At 35.3% G+C, this 22,665-nt stretch overlaps 2 protein-coding genes across 3 annotated transcripts in view; one reads left to right on the top strand and one right to left on the bottom strand.

The window, feature by feature from the left end:
* LOC106067319 (solute carrier family 28 member 3-like) lies at nucleotides 1–14,831 on the top strand. The gene is made up of 14 exons (XM_056039184.1): nucleotides 1–111; nucleotides 2,791–2,964; nucleotides 3,767–4,014; nucleotides 4,407–4,583; nucleotides 5,213–5,354; nucleotides 5,829–6,020; nucleotides 6,995–7,156; nucleotides 8,584–8,709; nucleotides 9,233–9,366; nucleotides 10,563–10,731; nucleotides 10,814–10,939; nucleotides 12,042–12,179; nucleotides 13,242–13,422; nucleotides 14,526–14,831. Exons 2-14 carry the CDS (start codon nucleotides 2,797–2,799, stop codon nucleotides 14,537–14,539), a joined length of 1,977 nt encoding a protein of 658 aa, XP_055895159.1. The 5' UTR covers nucleotides 1–111; nucleotides 2,791–2,796; the 3' UTR covers nucleotides 14,540–14,831.
* LOC106067320 (muscle M-line assembly protein unc-89-like) overlaps nucleotides 14,823–22,665 on the bottom strand; it is a 14,446-nt gene continuing 6,603 nt past the window's right edge. The window contains exons 2-3 of one of the 2 annotated variants that reach the window (XM_013226490.2): nucleotides 18,558–19,158; nucleotides 14,823–17,272 (exon numbers count right to left, since the gene is read on the bottom strand). In XM_013226490.2, the coding sequence (XP_013081944.2) occupies nucleotides 16,523–17,272; nucleotides 18,558–19,145 (1,338 nt within the window). In that variant the 5' untranslated portion in view covers nucleotides 19,146–19,158 and the 3' untranslated portion in view covers nucleotides 14,823–16,522. The remainder of the gene's footprint in view (nucleotides 17,273–18,557; nucleotides 19,159–22,665) is intronic. The other variant, XM_013226489.2, reaches the window with a different exon arrangement.

Consider the following 22,665-nt stretch of genomic DNA (forward strand, 5'->3'; position numbering starts at 1 on the left):
AATAGCCTCCACAGAAGTAGATAGTGACAGATTGTACATAAGCTTGGCTAAAACACATTTCTCTCACTTGTATTGGGATTCAAGTGGAAATTCTGTTCGCCTAAAGCACTGGTAGGTTAACAAGATGATTTTCATTTTAAATAAAAATGTGATATATCTATATAATAAATTATAAATTCAATGTTTGAAAATGTATAGTTTTCAGTTGTATCATAAGAAATGTATAGTACTGTAACTTATAATCAAAATGTAGTTTTTAAAAAAATTAGGTGTTCATTTACTGAATAAAATAAATTTAAAATTAAAATATATGATCGTATTAACATTAGGCTTGGTTTATGGTTTAATTAATTTTATATTAACCAATTAAGCAAAAAAATTATTTTGAAACAAAAATTCTGAAAATAAAAAAGAAGATCAAATATTGTAATTAATTCTTTGATTCAAAATTTAATCACTTTTATAACAGCACTCGCTCGCCCTAGTCTAGAAGGGTTGGTCAAACATCAAATTTTCTTTCGTGACTGTAATCAAATTTAAAAAGTTCTCTTTTTTGACAAACACAATAATGTAATAGTTCGATAGTATTTTCAATAATGGAAATGTTCTCACTAAGGTGTCTGCACAGTGGTCAACTCTTTGTTTACAGTTTGAGTTTTTTCATTTGATTCTACAGTGCAAAAAACAAAAGTGCTTATAAAAATGTCTAGTTCATCAATTCTTCCGTACTATGTACACCTGTGACAACAAACAAGCGTATAGTTATGGACTCTCCACAATGTGTGAACATCTACACTACATTTCAGAATTTTAAAATTGTTATATGTTGCGCTAGAACAAAAAAAAAAAGCAATGCATTACAAAATGTGTTTAATTCATTGAAATGATTATCCAGATATCCCTTGAGATAGTATGATTCTGCGCGTAGATCTCTTTCTATCCTTATCAAAAGTTTATTTGACTTCTATACAAACCATTTGTTCTCCTCAAAGTCTACATAAAGCTTATATCAACTCTCTCAGTCTGTCTGTCTGGTAAAATGTGTGTACACGTTATTTCTCCCACACCCATTCTCGGATCAAGTTGAAACTTTGCACAATTATTACTTGTCATAAACAAGACTTAGGTCAATAAAAGACAGTAACCCATTAGTCAATTAATTACTGGTAATTAATTATTTTGTTTGATACCAACAAGGGAAACTAATCCTTCAGTATTCAAAGACATGGCTAAATTGTTAGGTCTATTCCCCTAAATAATTGTGAACGCTATTTCTTCAAGTTGATATTTAAAAAAATTATTTTTAATCAATTATTTCTTTTGCTATCACATAACAGAAATAAGATGAAAATTATTAATAGAGATAGTTTTAAGGGCGAAATTCTTCTTCTTTAGATAAGCTTAGTTGTTGATTTTTTTTAAAGAATTTTTATATTACAAAGCTTTATTAACTCACTCTGTCTGTCAGTCTTTTCGGGGTTCTTCTTTTTTTTTTTTTTCGCTTTGCCTTGGCGCGTTAGGGGTTACAATTAAATATTACTATTAATAACAATTATTACTTAACACACTTCAACACCAACTCCAGATCTCCATGAATATAACAATGATACTTTAATATTCAATAGAGCACAAACAAAACACAATAAATATTAATATTAATAAAAAACCACCAGTCCAGTAAGCAACCTTCCAACCTTCCTGGACCGGGGATAAGACCTTACTAACCAACACACTCTCTCGCACATTCAAAGAAGACTAATCCATTCAGTTCATAACACGTGCAAGACTATTCACATTCATAACCTGGGAGTACTAAACAAGGGGATATAACTATCATACCAAAAATATCAAAGTAACATATTCATTCTTGCCATACGTCCCCCTGACAAGTCATTTCTCTCACACCCAATCTCGAGTGAAGCTGAAATTTTGCACAATTATTTCCTTTACCTGCCAAGACAAGAGTCAATAAAAAAAATATTAATCGTTAAGTCAATTAAGTATTAGTAATTAATTACTTTGTTTGGTATTTCAAACAAGGGAAATAAATTTTACTTGACTGATAAGGTGGTATAAGTTGAATTAGTTCCCTTTATTGTTTGTAGAAAGAAAATGTGTAAATGACTATAAAACCTATTAGCATCTTCCTGGCAGAGTGGTTAGCGTATTGGCCTGAGAAAGCTTTATCCCTTGAGTTCGAATTCATTCTGGTGTGTCGTGAGATCGTTTGGTTGTCATTTTGTGTTTCACATGTTCACCCTTTGTCTATTGGTGTTCAGCATTGTTTTTTAGTGCAACTTTCATGTTTATAACATACTCAGTGCGCTTTGGACCAATGACTAAATGTGAACCAGTTGGGGAGGGGGTATCCGGGAGAAGGTTTACGATCTGCTTTCTCAAAAGCAATGAAAAAAAAATGTTGCTGAGTCTAATTTCAAAAATCGAGGTCTCCAGCCTCTGTGATTGAAAGCGGACACGATAGCCACTGAACTATAGAAATACTTAGAAGACAGACGTTTTATGTTTATCTTTAAGCCAACAACCTAATTATCAGCACAAGGCTTATCTTCCCTTAAATATTACTGTGGCTACATAACGGAAAATTAATTAATTACGACTAATTGATCAAATAATTGGTCAATTTTCGATTGATTCCTGTATTGTCAAAGAAGATGAATAACTGTAAGGTATCACACGAGTGTAAACCTATAATTAACCACATATCAATTATATACTAAAATCTAATGTTATGGTATATCAACATCAGCTAAGTTATTTATTGTAAACCAGGAGATCATGTCATCGATGACCCAGCAGAATGGTGTAGGCACAGAAGAAGCCATGCGTAACGGTGACCTTCACAGAGAAGATGTAGAGCTGAAAGAGGTCAGAGTTCAAGACGAGACAACCAATGAAACGACACGTCGTGAGGCTGATGTGAAACATCCACTAATAGAGGAAAAAGTTTGTTGTATTTGTTTCACTATTCTTTCATCATTTCATCTTTAGTGTTCAGTTTACTATGACTAATCTCACAGAGAACATCTTCACTAGAAATAGCTGTTAGTAGTTTCAGGAGAACCGTCTAACTGACGACATGATTTCTTATTCAATATCAATGACTGAATTCTTCCAAGACATTAGACATGGCTTTCTATTGCAATTGGATTTCAGTTTGGGGCTGTTAGTGTCACTACCTGACTTTGGAGAAGCAGATCAGTTCTGAAGGAATCTCTGTAGTGTAGTGTATTTAAAAGCATCACAACTGAATTTGATTCTTTAGTTTTTGTATCAGTTCCCTTAAAAGTTTGTTGGATATAAAGTATAAATAATAATGAAAACAACGAGCTAAGACAGGGCCGGATTAAAATAAGCATAGGCCTCAGGGCAGGATTTTCGTAAAGGCCCATTACACTTTTTCGAAAAATTTAATAAAAATCCACTTATAAATAATAATAAGTATTTTGTATTATATTTATTTTAGCAGAAAGTAATAGAGTACATTTAATCGCTTTTCTTTAAAAAAATATTTAGTATTAATATGCATTTTTTAGTAAAAAAAAATATTTCTGAGTTTGTGGAGAGTAACTTACGTGAATCCGGAGTTGCATCTTTATAGCTAGCTACGAACGGACAAATATAAGACAATTTTCGACCAAAAAAAAAAAACACAAAAAACTTACAAGGTGCTGACGCGTCAAACTCTTGGATATATTTTTAAATCTCTATTGTGTTAATCGTCTAAAATGAATCATTTTGTCCACAGCATGTTGTAGAAGTAGAAGATTATCGGCTAAACGATGACGACAGAGAATGGAGTGACGATGACACAGTAGAAGAGAAGAATGACGTCTCTTCTTTGAAATCTGGATTCGTGTCAAGGGCGGTTCTTGGCAGTCGAGATTTCTGCAGAAGAAAACTGGCCTTTGTCGTGTCCAAAACTCGGGGCTACCTGCTGTCTGTGATACTATTACTTGGCTACCTGGCTTACTTTATAGCAGCCATGTGCTACAGGTAGTAGTGTAGCAGTTCTTCTCTGTCCTTATCTAATTAAAAAAAAATAATCAACCAATTAGATGTTAATCATGCACTAAAAAGGTTTCCGTGGAATCTTTGCTTAAATTCTATTAGATAGTCTATTGTATATATATTGGTTTAAATTCTATTAGATAGTCTATTATATATATATTGGTTTAAATTCTATTAGATAGTCTATTATATATATTGGTTTAAATTCTATTAGATAGTCTATCATATATATTGGTTTAAATTCTATTAGATAGTCTATTATATATTATATTGGCTTAAATTCTATTAGATAGATTGGACACATGGATTAGCTTTTTTTTTTAAATTTAACTTTGAGAGAAAAACAACAACAACGATGCGGTGTATTTCTTTTTCAGATTTGAAGACGAAAGTTCACATCGTCTGCTAGGCTGCACCATATTAGGTCTGATCATTGTATCCAGGAAATTTATACTTACATGTTTTAGAAAATTGTTCTTTCGTATCACTGGCTCTGATCACGTGACTCTAGTCTGGAAGAAACGTTTGACGACTTGCAGATTTTTTTTGCGCTGGTGAGTTGAACGTCTACTCTCCTATTTATGCATTTTTATTTGATAGACTTTTGGAGTAAAAATCGTTAAAGTCATCTATAGTGTCAGTCTAGAATAGTCTAGATGGTAGGGTATGTCGTTTCTGAGTAGTAAAAACTTGGGTTCGAATTCCGTTGAAAGCCTCGGGGTTCGTAGGACGCCACTGAATCAACGCGTCACGGGTACCTAAGGTCCTATGGGCAAAGTCAAGGCGCTTGGTCATTGTGCAACTTATGCTTGTCACATGACACTGTTAACCGTTAGGATAGAAACTGGGGTTACTTCACATCGTGTGCCCCAAGGATTGAAAGATCTGAAAAAGAACTTTTCTTTGACTTAGCTCAGCGGTGAAAACGTTCACTTTAATGATTCAACTATGACATCAAGCTGCACTTGAAAGAAAGCCATTAGATTCCAAGTTGCGTATAACATCAACTGAATACAAATATGCAGAAATAAATGACAACTGAATGCTAAGATATAGATATAGAATATGGAGTCATTAGTTTATTTCTTAACAGTACACCTACAAATGAACAGGATAATGAAAAGACTTTAACATTGGCTATTGGCTTCATGATTTTTGTAATTACATCTTTTTATTTCGAAAGGATTATGTATGGACTTATGTGTGGTATCATAATTTGGGTGATTGTGGACAAGGCGATTGCAGATCCTAACAATCTGAGATCTATACCTGGCATTTTGATTATCTTGTTGATATGCTTGTTTTGTTCGAATTCTCCAAACAAGGTTTGTTGATTCAATATTTTATCCTACATCTCTAAATAAACATTTAATGTTAGTAACTTCACCTATCTCTTAGTCTGTACCTTCACCTATCTCTTAGTCTGATGAACTGTTGAACACATTTAACGTCAACATAATTATACTATATTAAATTCTATTAATTTCTTTAACTTATCTCATCTTATATATTACAGACGTTACTTCAAAAAAGTGATAATTACATCATACGCAATTCATGTGTCAATCTAACCATGTATGTTAATCAATGATTTAAACTCTGCTAACTCGTTAGTTTTCCAGGCTGATTCAGGCAACCCATTCCATTCTCTTAACGGCACTAGGGAAGAAGGAGCATTTGTACGAATTTAACTACAAACTATATTCCAGTTTGTGCGAGCCATTAAATCACACTATGCATGTATAATATAGATCTGATATAAGGTTCATGATTACAATCTATATCCCTCTCCTCATCAGATCAACTATCACACAATATTCTGGAGCGTTGGGCTTCAGTTTCTCTTGGCTCTCTATGTATTGAAATGGAAATACGGAAAGGCCTCAGTGACCTGGGTCCAAGAAAGAATCAGCGAATTCTTCGACAACTCGGACGCTGGGTCCAGACTTATATTTGGGGACAACTACAAGGAGCATTATCTGATTTTCGCAGTACGTTCTTATCTTATCTTATCTTATCTTATATAATACAGATGTTACTTCAAAAAAGAAGATGATTACATTCTACGCGTCGTGCATTTAGTCATGCATGTTAACCAATGACCTAATTTCTGCCAAGTCAGTGAAGTCACTGGTTTTCCTGGCTAGCTCAGGCAGCCCATTCCATGCTCTAATAGCACTAGGGAAGAAGGAGAATTTGTACAAATTTGTCCTAGCATATGGAATGAGGAATGTGCCTTTATCTGTGTGTCTTTCTGAGTATTTTATTAAATTTTGTTTTTGTACTTGAAGGTTATGGTTCAGTGTTTTATGTATAATTGCTATTTTACTTTTTAAGTACGTATCCCATTCTAAGGCATGGTTTGTCTTAATTAAAAGAAGGGAATTTAGATGTAGGTTTTTTCATAACTGCTTTCAAGTTAAAAATAGTTAATAATTTTTCATTGATATTCCAAGACAGGCAAACAAATTTTGTCTTTAGGAATTAACGAAGCACTATATTATCACGTTTCCTGATCTCAAACAGTATTACACCTGACATACCTGAATGGCGAGACGGCTGTGTAACGAAATCGCAACTATAGATGGTATAGAGTATAGAGTCATCAATAGGAACTTTTAATATAAATATAATCCAATCTTAGAATAAATGCCACTTTCAAGTATTAAACATGTAATGTGTATCTGACTTACTAGCTGGGGAAAGTAAAGGCGGTTAGTCGTTGTGCTGGCCACATGACACCCTGCTTGTTAACCGTTGGCAATAGAAACAGATCACTTTAACATCATCTGCCTCATGGATCGCAAGGTCTAAAAGGGAAACTTTATTTTTACTTTAGTAAAGGTCAATTTGGCGTCCTTGACATTGTTTTGTTTAGCGTGAAAGTCTCCAAGTGATAAATACGTTAACCTCCAAGGGAAATAATTGTGTATTTCCATACAAGTTTTCATATCCTGTGTTACAGGCCTTCCCCTTGTTGTTCTTCATCAACGGCATGATGACTGTACTCTACTACTGTGGCGCTATGCAGCTCATCATTAATGTTGTAGGAAGTACATTGACTTTTGTTTTGGGTACATCTGCGGTGGAGTCTATGGCCGTAGCAGCAGGGGTCTTCATGGAAGGGGTAAGTCCTTGTCAGCTGTCTGTCCAACTATGTCAGCTGCTGCAAGTGTTTCCATTGCAACAGTAAGTCTTGTTCTGGTCACTGCATCAGAATCTTTCGAAGTAATGAACATGCTGAGACTAAATCCCTTAGAGCAGTAATGCCCTAAATACGGCCCGCGGGCCACATCCGATCCGCGAAGTGGTTTCATCCGGCCCGCCGAAACGTCAGCACAAAGTGTGGAAAATCCACTCCCCCCCCCCACACACACACCTTTTTTTTTTTGAAAAAAAAAAGTTTGAAAAATGTATCTTACCTACGTTAGGGCCCTAACTTTTTCTCTGATGGATTGCTACCATACCATTAAATATTTGTACGTTTACGAACTGGGAGATGGGAGAGCCTGAAGAAGCTACAAGTGGACTCTGAATTTAGAATCTAGCAGGAAAAGTGACACGGATCTTGACTTGATTGTGGAACATGATAATAAGCCAACGAGTTTGTTTTATTTTATAAAGAAGGAATAAGGCTGTTTAGAAAACAACAACATATAAACGGCATTATATATCAAAATATGTCGGCATTTTGGTTTGGACAGCGAATAAAATATTGTTAAAACTAGGTTTATAGATAGGAGGATCAATAGGAATATTTACCTAAAAGAGACAAGAAAATTAATAGTTGATAAAGCTAGCTACAATGTTGCTCACATTTCAATTAGAGAAATGAAGCAGCTTTCCGACGTTTAAAAAAAAAGATAAACTCTAATATCCCATTAATTAATGTAAGTAGTCCTACTAGATCCAAAAGTTAATAAAATTGTTTCAGGTCTTTTCATTTCGTTTTTTTTTTTGGTACATTTTCAGCCATGTGGCCCGCGACACGAGTGTCGAAATTAAAATGGCTCAAAGTAAGCGCCTATGTCAATGACCAACACGGAACTTTGCTAGAACTTTATTTATCTCTAAAATTGTAGCGTTTGTAACTTAAAGTTATTTCAGATATACCTCAGGAATGGAATAAATGTAGTAACAGCATCAATAAAATACTTAACTCTTTATCTCCGTAATTATTTTTCCAATTGTACATTCTACCCTGTTATGATTAAACATTTTTGTTTGTAATCAGAAAACATTACTTTTGGTATAGATATATATGAGAATACATGCTCTTTTTATATAAGACAAATTAAATTTTATAAAAACAGAAATTAATTAATTTAATGAGGTCGAATCAACGATGGTATCGTCACTCAGGAGAGAAAGAGTTAATCTTCATCGCTTCCTGTGGAAAAAGGACGTAACTGAATCTTAGTTATGCTCATTCCCTTTTTGTTTCAATTTAATTTCTCTTGGTCAGCAATTATACTCTAGAACCTGTAGTTATCGCAGCACCATTTGGTCAAGTATAAGACATAACATATTTGTGTAAAAATGTATTTCTAACAGGTGGCGTCTCTCACAGCCTTTAAGCCGTATCTAGGTGGTCTGTCCAAGTCTGAACTGTTTTTGGTCATCACTTCCTGTTTCTCTTCTATCGGCAGCACATTTCTGGCCATTTTAAGCCAAATAGGAGTAAGTATATCCTCATTACATGACGCAGTTGTCCTTATTTGTTTTTAATTACATTGATTTAAAAAATATACAAAAAAAACATGTTAGTGTCAACTGTTGTTGGTAGACATCTAAACCACTGTAGGCGTATTACATTTAACTTCTAGAGCTTGAAATAACTTGAGTACACTTCTTTATGAACAGAATCAAATGTAACTTTTGTTACATTATAGACAAATTCAAATTGAGAAGAAATAAATGTAGTTGACTTTAGTAATGATATTAAAGGGTATTTTAGACAAAATCTAACTCACTACAAAAACACGTCTGGACTCGTCTGGCGTAACCAAGACAACTTACGGCAGTGCCGCTTAGCTTGCATCATTCACACAGCTACTTTCTCACCGTCCTCATAGAAACACACACACACATACATCGCACTCCATAACACAACTAGATTGTCAATCACAGGTTCACAAACTGGAAAGTAGCACCTTCCCGATTGGTATAGGTCTTGTAATAATGGAATACATCTTCCCTTAAGGTCTCTGTTGATCTGGTCATTGGCGCCATGCTTATTTCAGCACCGGCTACCTTCACCGTCTGCAAACTTTTAATGCCAGAAACTAAACTTAAGAAACAAGACAAAATGTCAGACATTGGGAACCTAGAGAAAAAGTAAGTTGAACTTTTAAGTACTAGATACCTTACAGAAAAAGTAAGTTGAACTTTTAAGTACTAGATACCTTACAGAAAAAGTAAATTGAACTTTTAAGTGCTAGATACCTTACAGAAAAAGTAAGTTGAACTTTTAAGTACTACATACCTTACAGAAAAAGTAAGTTTAACTTTTAAGTACTAGATACCTTACAGAAAAAGTATGTTGAACTTTTGGGTGCTAGATAAATAGCTCTGAATCACATTGGATTAGGTTGTAAGAAAAAAGAAATCTTTAGAATATATATTCATGGAGAACAAACCCTTGGTCAGCATATTTCTGAAGTAAAGACGCCTGCAGGCTACATTTCTGTGGTATTTACACCTCCAGAGAGAATATCTTTTTTTCTTTGCAAACTTACATGTGACTTGAGTGGTCCTTTTTTTAAATCACTTGTACGGTTTCAAGTTGACTATTTAACATCACCAGATACTGAAGTGTTTTTTTTTTCACCTTTTATAATGCTATTAGTGTGGTAACAGTCCTCTATGTGGGCCTATCCTATTCTCTTTTCTCTTTGTCCTCTATGTGGGCCTATCCTATGCTCTTTTCTCTTTGTCCTCTATGTGGGCCTATCCTATTCTCTTTTCTCTAAACTTTTTAATGTCCTTCTTGAGGTGCTTGCTGTCATGTCTACATACATCGGTGTAGTATATGTTACCCGACTTTGGCCAAAAGTCTAATGCATTTATGCGATTGATCGACCGTATCGCACATTGACTGGTCAGTGTGAAGCGATAGCTTTTTACTATTCGAATGGATCGGCAGCTCGAAAATCGACAGATTTTTAGCTTTGGATTTAATATATACAAAAGATGTACGACCTACTGCATATTTAGAATTACAAAAAATTACTTATAGTATTTAAAAACTTTATTAAATAAATTCAGATACTAAACTGGGTTTGTTGTATGAATTATAAAATTAATTCATTAGTTTAAAAAATATTTATTACATAATTTGGTTACATGATATGCTTCTATCACAAGATAGTATTTATTTTATAGATAGTAACTGAAGTCAACTTGTTATAATTAATGAAATTTTAAGTAGACATTTTCACATAGTAAAAAAAAATATTTGGAACTAAAAGACTCGGACATATTTTTTTTGGTAGCATTCAATAAAAAACAAATGGCGTATACTTTGTTTCTAGCAAGTACCCAAGTATCCTGGACGCCTTTCAGTCGGGTGCAGCAGCCATGGCCGCAGCCTTCTCCAATGTCGTAATCAGCGCCTTTGCCCTGGTCAGTTTAATCTCTTGGGTGAACAAGACGCTGGAGTGGTTTGGGGATAGAGTCGGTGTCCGAAGCTTTACCATAGAGGTCAGTTGCTGGTTAAAGCTAAGTTTGTATCCCTTAATGCTAGTGTGATGACGTGACTCCAAAAATGTTTCTTTCTTTCCAGCTCATTGCTTCCTATTTGCTGTATCCTGTTGCTTTGGGGATGGGAGTTGAACTAGATGACTGTCGGAAAGTGGCCACCGTGTTTGGATATCGTCTTGGTAGCTCCAATGTAATCGCATTTCTCAAGGTAAAGGGCTCAATATAGATTTAGGCTAACTTTTGGAGTTCCAATTGTTGATGCTTTGATCAGTCTTATAGATCTAGTTGTGTGTAGATGTTAAATGCGAGTTCTTTTAAAACGACATCCAACAGAACAAACTAAACTATATATTGAATACATCCAGATCTTAGCTTGAACAACAATTTATTACAGAATAAGGACACAGTCGACGTCGTCGGTACACTACAAGCTGGTCTCCTTTGTCGTTGTTCGTCCGATCATTCTTTTCTATTCCCGTTCTAGCTTTTTAAATGATCGGTCGCGTCACTATGGAAATACCCGATTAAACCCTAACTTCTACGCGTCTTGCTATAGTGTCTTTAAATACTCATACAAACCTCTTTCCGTTGTACATTTGTATGTTTAGAAGTGAATTTAACTTGTAGGCCTATTTTAAAATAAAAGATTCCGAATAGTTCAAATATTAGTCAAACTGTGTTTAAGAACTCACAGATTAATAGCCTGCATTTATTTATAATTTTCCATCGCCATTACTAAAACTTTATTTGCAAAATTATCAAGAAGAATAAACGTACACCACCATATTGTATATGTACTAAGAATAATCTTTTTCTGTCTATCTGGTAAATGTTTCAAACACGTTATTTCTCTCACGTTATTTCTCAGATCAAGTTTAAACATTACACAGTTATTAATTGTGCCTGACAAGACCAATAAAAACTAACTAATTAGTCAATTAATTACTGGTAATTAATCATTTTGTTTGTTACCAACAGGAAATTATTCCTAAATTTGGCTAAATTTGTGGGGTTTTGTTCCACTAACTGTGAGCGATATTTCTCTCATCTCTCCATTCTTGGATCAAGTTAAAAACTTTAAATAATAATTTATTGCACCAAACAAAACATGAATCATTAACCATGTAGGCAAATAATTATTGGTAATGAATTATTTTGTTTCATATTTAAAAGGGTAATAAATCCTACATTATAGAGCGATTAAGTTGTAAATTTAGAGTTCTTCCCCTTACATAATTTTTTTTATAGATTTTTTAAAATTTAAAAATAAAAAAAAATTCTTGTTGTCTTTTTGTTGTATCTTGTGATAGTTGGCAGAGCTGAAAAGGAACAGGCTTCGTTATGAAAATTACGTATCGCAGTTTGGATCTAATGCCACCTTGACCTTTCAAAACGATGACGTCATTCTGGACCTGTTGGGTCAAACTCTAAAGCAAGGATTTATTTCGGTTGGTCTTTACTTTCATGTGTAATCATAAAACTTTGGATAAACACACATGAGCTCATCATAAACATATATAGTATTTATAGAACTTTTAAAAAAACCCGCTCATTTCTACTCCTATTGCTGAGTTACCCTATTGCTGAGTTACCCTATTGCTGTTACCCTATTGCTGAGTTCTCCTATTGCTGAGTTACCCTATTACTTCGTTACCCTATTGCTGAACTACGAAAGCTGTAGTATAGAAAAATAGGCGACAACTCTTATGACTACTACCACCCAGCAGTCCAGCTTGTCCCAAGTCAGGATAAAGGAGATGGGTAAAGCGTAGGATTAGCAACCTCTCCCAGGTTTGTTCTATTGTTAGAGATAGCCATTAAAAAAAAAGACAATTTATCCTGGTAGTAGAATGCTTTTCTACCTGAAGAATCATGAAACAAAGTTGTTAGTCGAAAGAAAGCCAACGTGAGCTAGGGGCGGACACCTTGAAGTTTGGTTATACCATGAACACCAAATGTAAAGGATGGTCCAGGACAGAAGACTATGTAGATCTATTATTAGCGGCCTAGTACAAGGAACTATAGAGATGCATTATTGGCGGCCCCGTACCATTAGGATCTGTTATTGGCGGCCCAGTACAGGGAACTGTTGAAATATATTATTGGCGGTCATTCTCCAATAGGGATGATGGATTGTAGAAAAGTAAACAGGCCTAGGTCCAAAACTGCCAATGGGACCCGAGATTTTTGTTTGCAAGTAGTCTATAACCTTCAGGTTCATCCAACTTAGAACCTCATTTTTTTCTTGTGGCGAAATTTTAGGCACGGCTGCCATCCTTGGAGCCTACCTTTACTGTTTTTTTAAATAATCAATCGAGTCCTTGAACGGATCAGAATGTTATTAGAGATCTATGTATTGTTAGTTGTTACTGATAGAAATACCAGATCTTCAAAGCAGTTCTGGCCGCTTTTTATGTAGAGATGCATTTCTTTTCTAGAACGCTAACCAAAAAGAAAAAAAAAGAAAAAAATATTAAATTAATTTATAATCATTGTCATTTTGACATTAGGTAAGGTCAGAGGCCATCCTGACCTACTCACTGTGTGGTTTCGCCAGCATGCTATCTGTGGCTATTCATCTCGGAATCATGTGTGCGTTTCTGCCCAAGAAAAAAAAGTGGATCTCGCGGATTTGTTTCGTTGCTCTTTTCGCTGGAAACCTAGCCAATATAATGACTGGATGTTTTGCCTGTAAGTAATTTGACTGCCAAAATGATGACTGGATGTTTTGCTTGTAAGGAATTTTGCCGCCAATATTATGACTGGATGTTTCGATTGTAAGTGATTTGGCTGCCATTAAGATGATTTAATATTTTGACTGTATGTGATTTAACTGTCGAAATTCCAGATCACCGGTTAACAATAAAAGTATGTTATTTAGGCTTGTATATTAATAATTTTTATTGTACTTAATTCTAGTTCTCGTCTCTTAGAATTGAAAATGTGACAAATGAAATAGGACAATAAGAAAGTAAAAAAAAACAACCTTTCGTCTACTAGATGCTGTTTATTTCGTTTGGCAATGTATCGCGTGTTCTAATAATGACTGGTCTTTTACTTAGCCATCGATTCTCGTTGTTGTGTTTGCGGTCAGATCCGGTCTTTTCAGTTGACAAATTTAAACATCGTCAGTGCCATGTGGAGTAGGGTATGCAACAAAATATGAACAATATTTTTAGAGCGTTTTTCTAGCTTCTTGTATTGAATTTCTCAGTCCATTTAAATTTCAGTCATGCTTAGCGCTTATCAACTCATTATGTGAGGTGTTGACGATACAACATGCATCTCTTCATATTGTAGTAGAAAGCCAACCACATAGATAGCTGACTAAAATGCATTTTTTTTTCTATATTTGTATATTTATTTTGCTTTGGGAATAATATTGATAATCGTATTAACAATATATAACAATAATAAATTTATTTTATACACATATTGGTAGCTCCAATGTAATCGCATTTCTCAAGGTAAAGGGCTCAATATAGATTGAGGCTAACTTTTGGAGTTCCAATTGTTGATGCTTTGATCAGTCTTATAGATCTAGTTGTGTGTAGATGTTAAATGCGAGTTCTTTTAAAACGACATCCAACAGAACAAGGTAAACTATATATTGAATACATCCAGATCTTAGCTTGAACAACAATTTATTACAGAATAATGATACAGTCAGTGTCGTCTCTACACTACATCGTGTGTGTCTTTTATATGTACAATTATTTATGTTTTAATTTTGGTTTTTTATATAAGCTTATTATAACTAACTAAACTATAAATGCCTAAATTCTTTTCCCTAGGTTTATTTTTCTAATGACGATGTCGCTATGACAAACACAAAAGAGATTTGAACGCAAAAGCTCTTCGGATTTGTGAATGTAAAATGATATATATAAGCCTTATATTGATATTGTTGTAAGTTATTAATTTTTTTTATTGATAATGACCCAGTGAAGCATTTGAATGTATCGAATACTTTGTTGAAGATATTTCAATGTTGGGCAGTGCTGTTGAAAATGTTTAATCAATCTTTACATTGCACCTATTGAAATATGTCTATGTTGATATTGTTATGACTTTGCAAATAAAACAAATAATTGACACAATTTTAATATCTTGTTTATTTATTTTCAAAATCTTTTTACAAAGCTTATATCAACTCCCTTTGTCTGTTTGGTCAAAAGTTTCTACAAGTCATTTCTCCCACAACTGGTCTCAGATCAAGCTGAAATTTGTATAATTATTTCTTTGACCTGACAACACAAGAATCTAAAAAAACAACAAATTAGTTAATTAACTATTGGTAACCAATTATTTTGCTTCGTATCTCGAACAAGGGAAAGAAATGTTGCTTGATTAATGTGGTGGTATAATAAAAAGTCCCCTTGAGGACTCGAGCCATGAGTGAATAGTTTTTATCCGTTTAAAAAAACGGTCATTTAAACATTCACCAAGATACCCTCTTCTTCCCTCCCCCTTTGACGTAATTTTTTTTTTATCATGAAAAAATACATATTACGAATCACCAGCAGTGCGGCCCTAGCAGAACTTAGGGTCTTTTTTTTGGTATAATCTGAACTAAAATTAAGTGCTCTCAGAAAGAATACAAAATATATCAAAAAGGCACTAACAATAATAATTAAAGATTTTTTTTCTTGATTTAAGTTTCAAAATTAAGTTCTGCCTTAATCTAATTTTGTTTACTGATTGTGTATGACTCACTAAGAAAGTTTTTAGATAGTTAAGATTATCTTCTTCAGTGAATGAACTAATGTATAATAATTTTATTTTAACTCGAAGTTTTCATACAGCCATCAGACAGCGGTTCTCAACCTTTTATGCTCGGCGACCTCCTTTTTACAATCCCCCACTCTGCCGAGGCCCCCCCCCCCCAACACACACATACAGCAATAGAAGAATAGACAATAACAATCCATTTTTTCGATGGTCTTAGGCGACCCCTGGCAAATCGTCAATCGACCCCCAAGGTGGTCGCGATCCACAGGTTGGGAACCCCTGCATTAGAACATAAAGCGACAATGAAGTTCTCAATTGTTACATTTGCGGTGTCTAGTTATGTGAAACGAAATGAGCTCTCCACTGTTTACCTAGCAGTAGTTCGAGTTTCTATGCACAGAGCCTTACACTGTATGGGTCAACTGTCAGTGCTCCTTTTTGTTTTTTTAAACAACGCTTAAATCAACTCACTCTGTCGGTCTGTCTGTCTGTATGTCTGGCAAAATAATTGTACGCGTTATTTCTCCGACACCCTATCTCGAAATAAGCTGAAATTTTGCACAATTATTTCTTTTACCTGACAGCACAAAAATCAATAAAACAACCAATTAGTTAATTAACTATTGGTAATTAACTATTTTGTTTGGTATTTTGAACAAGGGAAAGAGATCGTACTAGACAGCCGTTGTGGTATAAGTTGAAATAGTCCCCTTGAGGACTCGAACTTTTACTGAACATGTGTATGTGTATGTATGTGTGTGTAAAAGGGGTTAGGAGAGAAAAAAAAAAGATGAGGTGAACCAAAAAAAAAAATATTTGTTTCAAAATGAAAGTTTGGATCGCTTTTTTTATCCCACTTTCAATTTCATAATTGTACTACGAAATCCTTAGCAAATAGTAACAAGCTATTTCTTGTGCGGAAGGAAGAGATACGTAATACTTTGTAGTCCTATATAATGATAATTTAAACAAAACAAAATATACTACAAAATACACTCGAACTAATAGTTTTGTAAGACATTATCCAAATTATAGTTCACTACACAGGCCCAATTATTGTTTAATTGACTGCATTGGTTTCGAACTCTGTGGCCCACACATCAGCCCAGTGGTTGTAGTCAACCACGGGCGCCTCACGACGTCCAGAAATTCTTGGAGACAGTGTGTTCTCACAGACTGGTCTCATTGTGTCCACTAGGTCCATGGCTCGCTCCAGACGATAGGAAAGTAAGATCTGTCTCTCGCGAGGCACTGTGGACGGGGCGGTGGAGCTCAGAGAATGAGATCTTTGCGCCAAGCGGGTTGTGAAGGCACGGCCATCTAGCATGTTGTCTTCTTTCTCAGATTTGTTGGAAGCCAGAACCGGAAACACCAAAGACAATCGTCTAAGGTTAGCCAAACAGGAATCAACTGTTTCTTTAGGGAAAGAAGATTGCTGAAGAAACTCCTTCTGGGCTTGAGACGAGTCTTGTGATTTTATATGCTCAGGATACGCTTCTTTTCCCAGAGCCTCATTGTCAGTGTTTATCATGCTGTCTTTACTTTCAGCAATATCTCCTCCACGTTCTGTTGGCTGAAGCTCTTTCGGTTTTCGTTTCTTCTTGCTCCGACTTTTGTCTGAGATCGCTATGCTGTGATGTGGGGTTTTGTTTCTCTTGATAAGATCCTGGAATTCTGGGTATTTCTGTGTCAAGGTGTCCGCAATTTTATCTTCGTAACCTTTCATTAAGGCGTATTGAGCCTCGGCTGACAAAGAGGATGAGAATCTCGGCGTTTTGGGTAATTTGTCTGCAGCGTTTACATCAAAATCCTGGAAAAAGAATTTTTAGATAAAGACATTTGTTTTAAATAAATAAAATGTGATTTTCTTATTTTCCTCAATCAAAATTACGAAATACAGGCTAAAAGTATTTTATTTTATTTTCAAAGAATAAATAATCAGTAAAAATGCAATGATTGTCAAGATATTGGTTAAGGAATAGGGCCTACATGTGACCCAATAATTTTAGCTGATACATCTTTGTGTAAATGCGTATAGAGATAAGACAGGTTAGGTTGTTCTAAAAATTGAACGAATTACTGAAGGTTTTAATGAATAGCAAAAATAAGGTATCAATGAATGAAGTGATGTAACAAAGAATAGCAAAGTGGGGTAGCCAAATTAGGTAGCAATGAATAACAAAAAAAAGTTAGCAATGAATAGTAGAGAAAGATAGCAATGAAGAGTAGATCTAGGTAGCGAAAGTATGGTAGCAATGAATAAGAGAATAAGGTAGTAATGAATAGCAAAGTGATGTAGCCATGAAAAATTAAGTAGCAATGAACAACAAAATAAGATAGCCATGAATAGCATAATGTGCTATAAATAGCAGAGTGAAGTAGCAGTAAATAGAAAAGTAAGATAATGATGATGTAACAATAATTAGTGCAAATCTATAAATATCTCAGCCAGGTAGCAATAACTTAAGTGTAAATGTGACAAACTTGGCATGTAGTATTAAGGCGTAGGCTGAAACGTATGGGTTAGAAGAAATCTTATGTGCAATTATTACAGTACAAAAGAAATACTATTACTTTGATGAAGACATTAAAAATAAGGGTTAAGTTCCCCTTTCAGACCTTGCGATCTATAGGGCAGATAATGTTAGGGTCATTTCTTTTTTTGGAAAATGGTTAACGAGCAGGGTGTTATATGGCCAGCAAAACGAGCAACCGCCTTTAGTTTCCCCAACTAAAGTCAGGTACCCATTAGAGTTGGGTGGACTTAGGGGCACCCTTAGAATCCCGAAATTCAAAATCAGTCTTCACTGAGATTCGAACCCAGGACCACAGGTTCGGAAGCTGAGCGCGCAACCATTCGGCCATCTAGCCCCCCCCCCCCCCGGATGAACACATTAATAATTAATTAATGTGTTTCTACGAGAGTAGAGATAGAAGTAACACATTGATCCATTGGCTTATAATTATCTTACACCTAGATATAATTGACAAGTCTCTGTTTTGCATTGTCAAAACTTTATTTCAAAACTTTCTCTGAAAACCTTTTTTTTTCTTTTTCTTTATTCTGAAAGCAAAGATCTATTCTATTCACTTACTTCCTCTTTGCTGATAGATTTTCGAGGGAGAAATGCTCTCCTAGCATTTAGAAGTTTGGTGACTTTGTTGGTAACTGTTTGAAAATTGACCTTAGAAGGTCTGTGCCCGTAGGTGATTGATGGTCGCGGGGATTTGTCTGGAACAGGTTCCTTAAAATTTGTTTCATTCTCCACATCTAAGACCTCTGTTACTGGGGCGATGGCTCTCTTGAAGGGAAAAGAATGTTCCGTGGTCGGGCTGTAGCTAGAAGAGTAGAGAAGTTCTTTCTTGGGCATTCTCATCTTGGTTCCATCTTTACTCATGTCTTCAATCGTCCCTATGGTGTGGTGACGTCTTATAGGCCGCTTCTTGTGCGAGGAGAAATCCGCTTTAGAACTCTCCTTATTTCTGAGTTCAGCTTTGTCTAGCCTACTCATCAAATCGCTTGTTGGGAATGTACAGTTTTCTTGCACTTGGGGGAGAGTCGACTTTGGGATAAAAGGCTCCGACCGGCGTTTCTCGAATTTTCTGGATTCCATGGTTACGCTGCTTTGTTTTCTTTGCAACTCATCGGTATTAGCATCTTGAGATTTGAGTCTGTTCGGCATTGTAAGAAATCTGCTTGGTAAAAATAAATAAAAATAAATAAATAGAGAATGGATAATGAGATCTTTTAGAAAAAGAATAAAACAAAACAAAACTATAAATATAGATGCTACACACATAATGTATGCTGGGATGTGCGAAGTGTACGACCTAGTACTTTAGCCTGATCAGGGCCTGAAAGAGGCCACGTGATGAATTCTGTTAATCCCGACATACAATGTAGCAATATTAAGTTAATAAAGGGTCTCAAGTAATAAATTTTATATGGTCTTATTATTCCGAAATCAAGCCTTGCATATAGCACACAGCTGATTAAAGTCGGTGTATACTGTCTAGAAGAGAAGCAAAACACTTTAGCCAAGAAAATGTGAATAAATTACAAGATATCCCAGTGCAATGATAAAATATGTAATGTGTTGTTTTTTTTTCTTCTTTTTCTAGCTAAACACCTCGAAAGGGGCGTAAAAGTAGTAAGTAAAGCCCTTCCCCCTTTTTACAGACCTTGCGATCTATAGAGCAGATGACTCTAAGGTAATTTTTTTCTGTGGCCTACGGTTAACGAGGTGTCATGTGGCCAGCACAATAACCAACCGCCTTTACTTTTCCCCAGCTAATGTCAGGTACCCCACTAGAGCTGGGTGGACTCAGAGGCGCCCAAAAATTCCAAAATCTAAAATATTAACCAAGATTCGAACCCGGGACCCACGGTTCGGAAGCCAAGCGCATAACAACTCAGCCACCGCCACTCCTCGAAAGGGGCACAAGAATAGAATAATACAGCGTTCTGCTTGGCACAGAATTAAGTGCTGATGATTTTCAGATATGAGCTAAATAATTACAAAAGTGCTCCTTTAGTTTATTGTAAGTTTGAAATAGAATACACGCTCGGTTAGATTTGCAAAATAAAATGTTTAATTGTATGTGGGAAGAGTGGCTAAGAAGCCAGAACTGCCTGGCTACGACTTGGCCACCTAGCAATGGTGATCGAGACCGAGCGCCTAAAGGCAATAAATGGCAGCACGGAAGCCTTCTCTCAGATACCTTATCTTCTCACTAGTTCACAAAAGAGATTGGACTATTGAGCTTTAAGAATGAAATATGCCCTCTATAAAAGAAAGCAAAAATACAATAATTTTTAATAAATCCTTTCAATGTTTCTATCTACGCATGCCAACTTAGCAAAATGGTGATCTATCTGATCACTTGACTAAAGAATGTGGAGTATAGCAGGATTTTTGCACTGGCTCCTACTCTGTTTGCTATCTTCTTTGGCGCAATGTTAAGTCAATGGAAACAGAGACTGCACGAAGGCATCTAACTCAAGTTCCTCTAAGACGACAATATATTCAATCTTCTGCGCCTACTGTCCCACACTAAAACAAGAGATAGTCTTCACAGAGCTTCTCTATTCCGATGGTTGCACCCTACTTCCTCACACAGAACATCATCTCCAGCGCGTCTTTAACGACTTTGCGTACTCTGCCGCTTCTTTTGGTCTGACAATAAATCTAGGCAATTCGCACGCTTCAGTTTAATGTGCCTTCACTCCATGCTGGGCATACTCTGGCTGGACTGCCTAACAAATAACCATGTTCTGCTGGAGGCTGATGTGGACAGTATTGAAGCACTACTTACCTTTCTACGGTTTCTCTGTGTCGGACACATCCGGTATTAGTTGTCCTAGAGCGTCCGTTTGTATACACGCTTTCATTTTCTTTTTGTTTCTAATGCAATTATTCTTAAAATCGCTTCCAGAAAATTCCATATTATTCGTGAAATTCAACTTTATATTTTCAAGCTCTTGTTATATTGTTGATGGTCACTCAATCATGATACGTCGATACAATTCTAGATCTTTAGAAACATTTAAAATAATTGCATGAGGGAGCCAGCTGAAAAGAAGCTGTTGAAGTCTCCTGAGACCGATCTCTGTGGAGAGACTACCATATGCGCCGCGCGGAGGACCTAAGATTAGTCATGTAGTAGATAATAATTATCTTATACTTCCTGATATAACTATTAATTATATTATCCAGGTTGTTTTAAAATTTCAAAAAGTTAAAATAATGTTTTCACTTGAACTCAATTAAAAAAAGATATCAACTATAAATATAACAAGAGGTGCGACGGCAAAGTGTTAAAGCGCTTAGCTTCTGAACCAGGGGCCCCGTGTTTGAATCTTGGTGAAGACTGGACAATTTTAATTTCGTGATCTAAACATCGCCAGGTCAGAAAGACGATTTGTTTTCTTTTACTAACTTTTGAATACAATGAAACTCTGTGGCTTTATATAAACAATGTAAATATGTCTTTTATTTTAGTCAAAAGTTCAATGTAAACAATGTAAATATCCAGTTATACATTGTCTTTTATTTTAGTCGAAAGTTCAATATAAACAATGTAAATATCCAGTTATACATTGTCTTTTATTTCAGTCAGAGTTCAATGTAAACAATGTAAATAGCCAGTTATACATTGTCTTTTATTTCAGTCAGAGTTCAAAGTAAACAATGTAAATATCCAGTTATATATTGTTATCAAATCTCATGCAGGTCAAAGTTCATTAATAAAAAGCCAAGCAACTCTCGTCCATAATTATAAAAACACTTGACGTCCTAAAGAGAGTCAATAAACGAAGCAATATTTGGCTACACCAGCCATAAACATAGAGAAGTGAGGCTATAAACTGTCTCGCTAACAACAATGTGTCTCTGCCAGACAAATATGTCATTGTTGACATGTTTTGCATTTGTCAGTCTGTAGTAGTTAGTGTCTGCACCACTTACTTGTCAGGCATTCGTGGCTGATTTATTGCGTAGGTCGTTTGTCAAAGAATCTGCATCGTTTAAAAAAAAGTCTATTGCAAACAAAGAACACAGTAAACAGTCAATATAGAAGTCTAAAAATAATTGATACTGAAATGTTCAGTCTCATGACGTTGAATGGTGATGTTAACAAAGTTGCGCGAAGTCAGTCTTTATTTCAAGGACTTGTTTTGTTGTTTGTTGTTTTTTTTCAATGTGGCTTCTAATCCTTAGTATTTGTCACATTGAAACGAATGGTTGATTGAGGAGGTCGTATTATTCTTAGCTACACCTGTAGGGACGCACTTTAGGCGACCGCTAGTGAACGCTCAATTATGAGGAGATTAATTCAAAGCGAGTCTTTAGAGGGACTGAGAATACACCGTTCCGGGTTCGCGTTATGAATTTGTATTTTATTGAGTGTTATTTCAATCATGTGCATGTCTTTATCTGTAAATCTGTTTATTAGAACTCAACAAGAGTAATACTCGGCGTATAGCACTACAAACTTTACAAAATTAACACAAACTCTATAGACCCAGATTTGTTATAGGGGCCTATCACATTGGCGCCCTGCCTCTGCAGCAAGATGTATTCAAGAAGTCTGTGAAAGAAAAAACATGTCAATAAATTTTCGACACTACGATTCTACATTCCAACCGTCTTTCTTACATCAGTTTATATTTCAGACCATGCGGGCTTTATGGAAGATGATTTT

Source organism: Biomphalaria glabrata, chromosome 8 (assembly GCF_947242115.1).
Source record: "Biomphalaria glabrata chromosome 8, xgBioGlab47.1, whole genome shotgun sequence".
NCBI classification, from domain to species: Eukaryota; Metazoa; Mollusca; class Gastropoda; family Planorbidae; genus Biomphalaria; species Biomphalaria glabrata.

Excerpts from the sequence above, each read along its gene's own strand:
- LOC106067319 (XM_056039184.1), top strand. The coding sequence starts at position 2,797 with ATGTCATCGATGACCCAGCAGAATGGTGTAGGCACAGAAGAAGCCATG. Across the intron at positions 6,021-6,994 it reads AGCATTATCTGATTTTCGCA|GCCTTCCCCTTGTTGTTCTT; the intron begins GTACGTTCTTAT and ends CCTGTGTTACAG. Across the intron at positions 8,710-9,232 it reads CCATTTTAAGCCAAATAGGA|GTCTCTGTTGATCTGGTCAT; the intron begins GTAAGTATATCC and ends TCTTCCCTTAAG.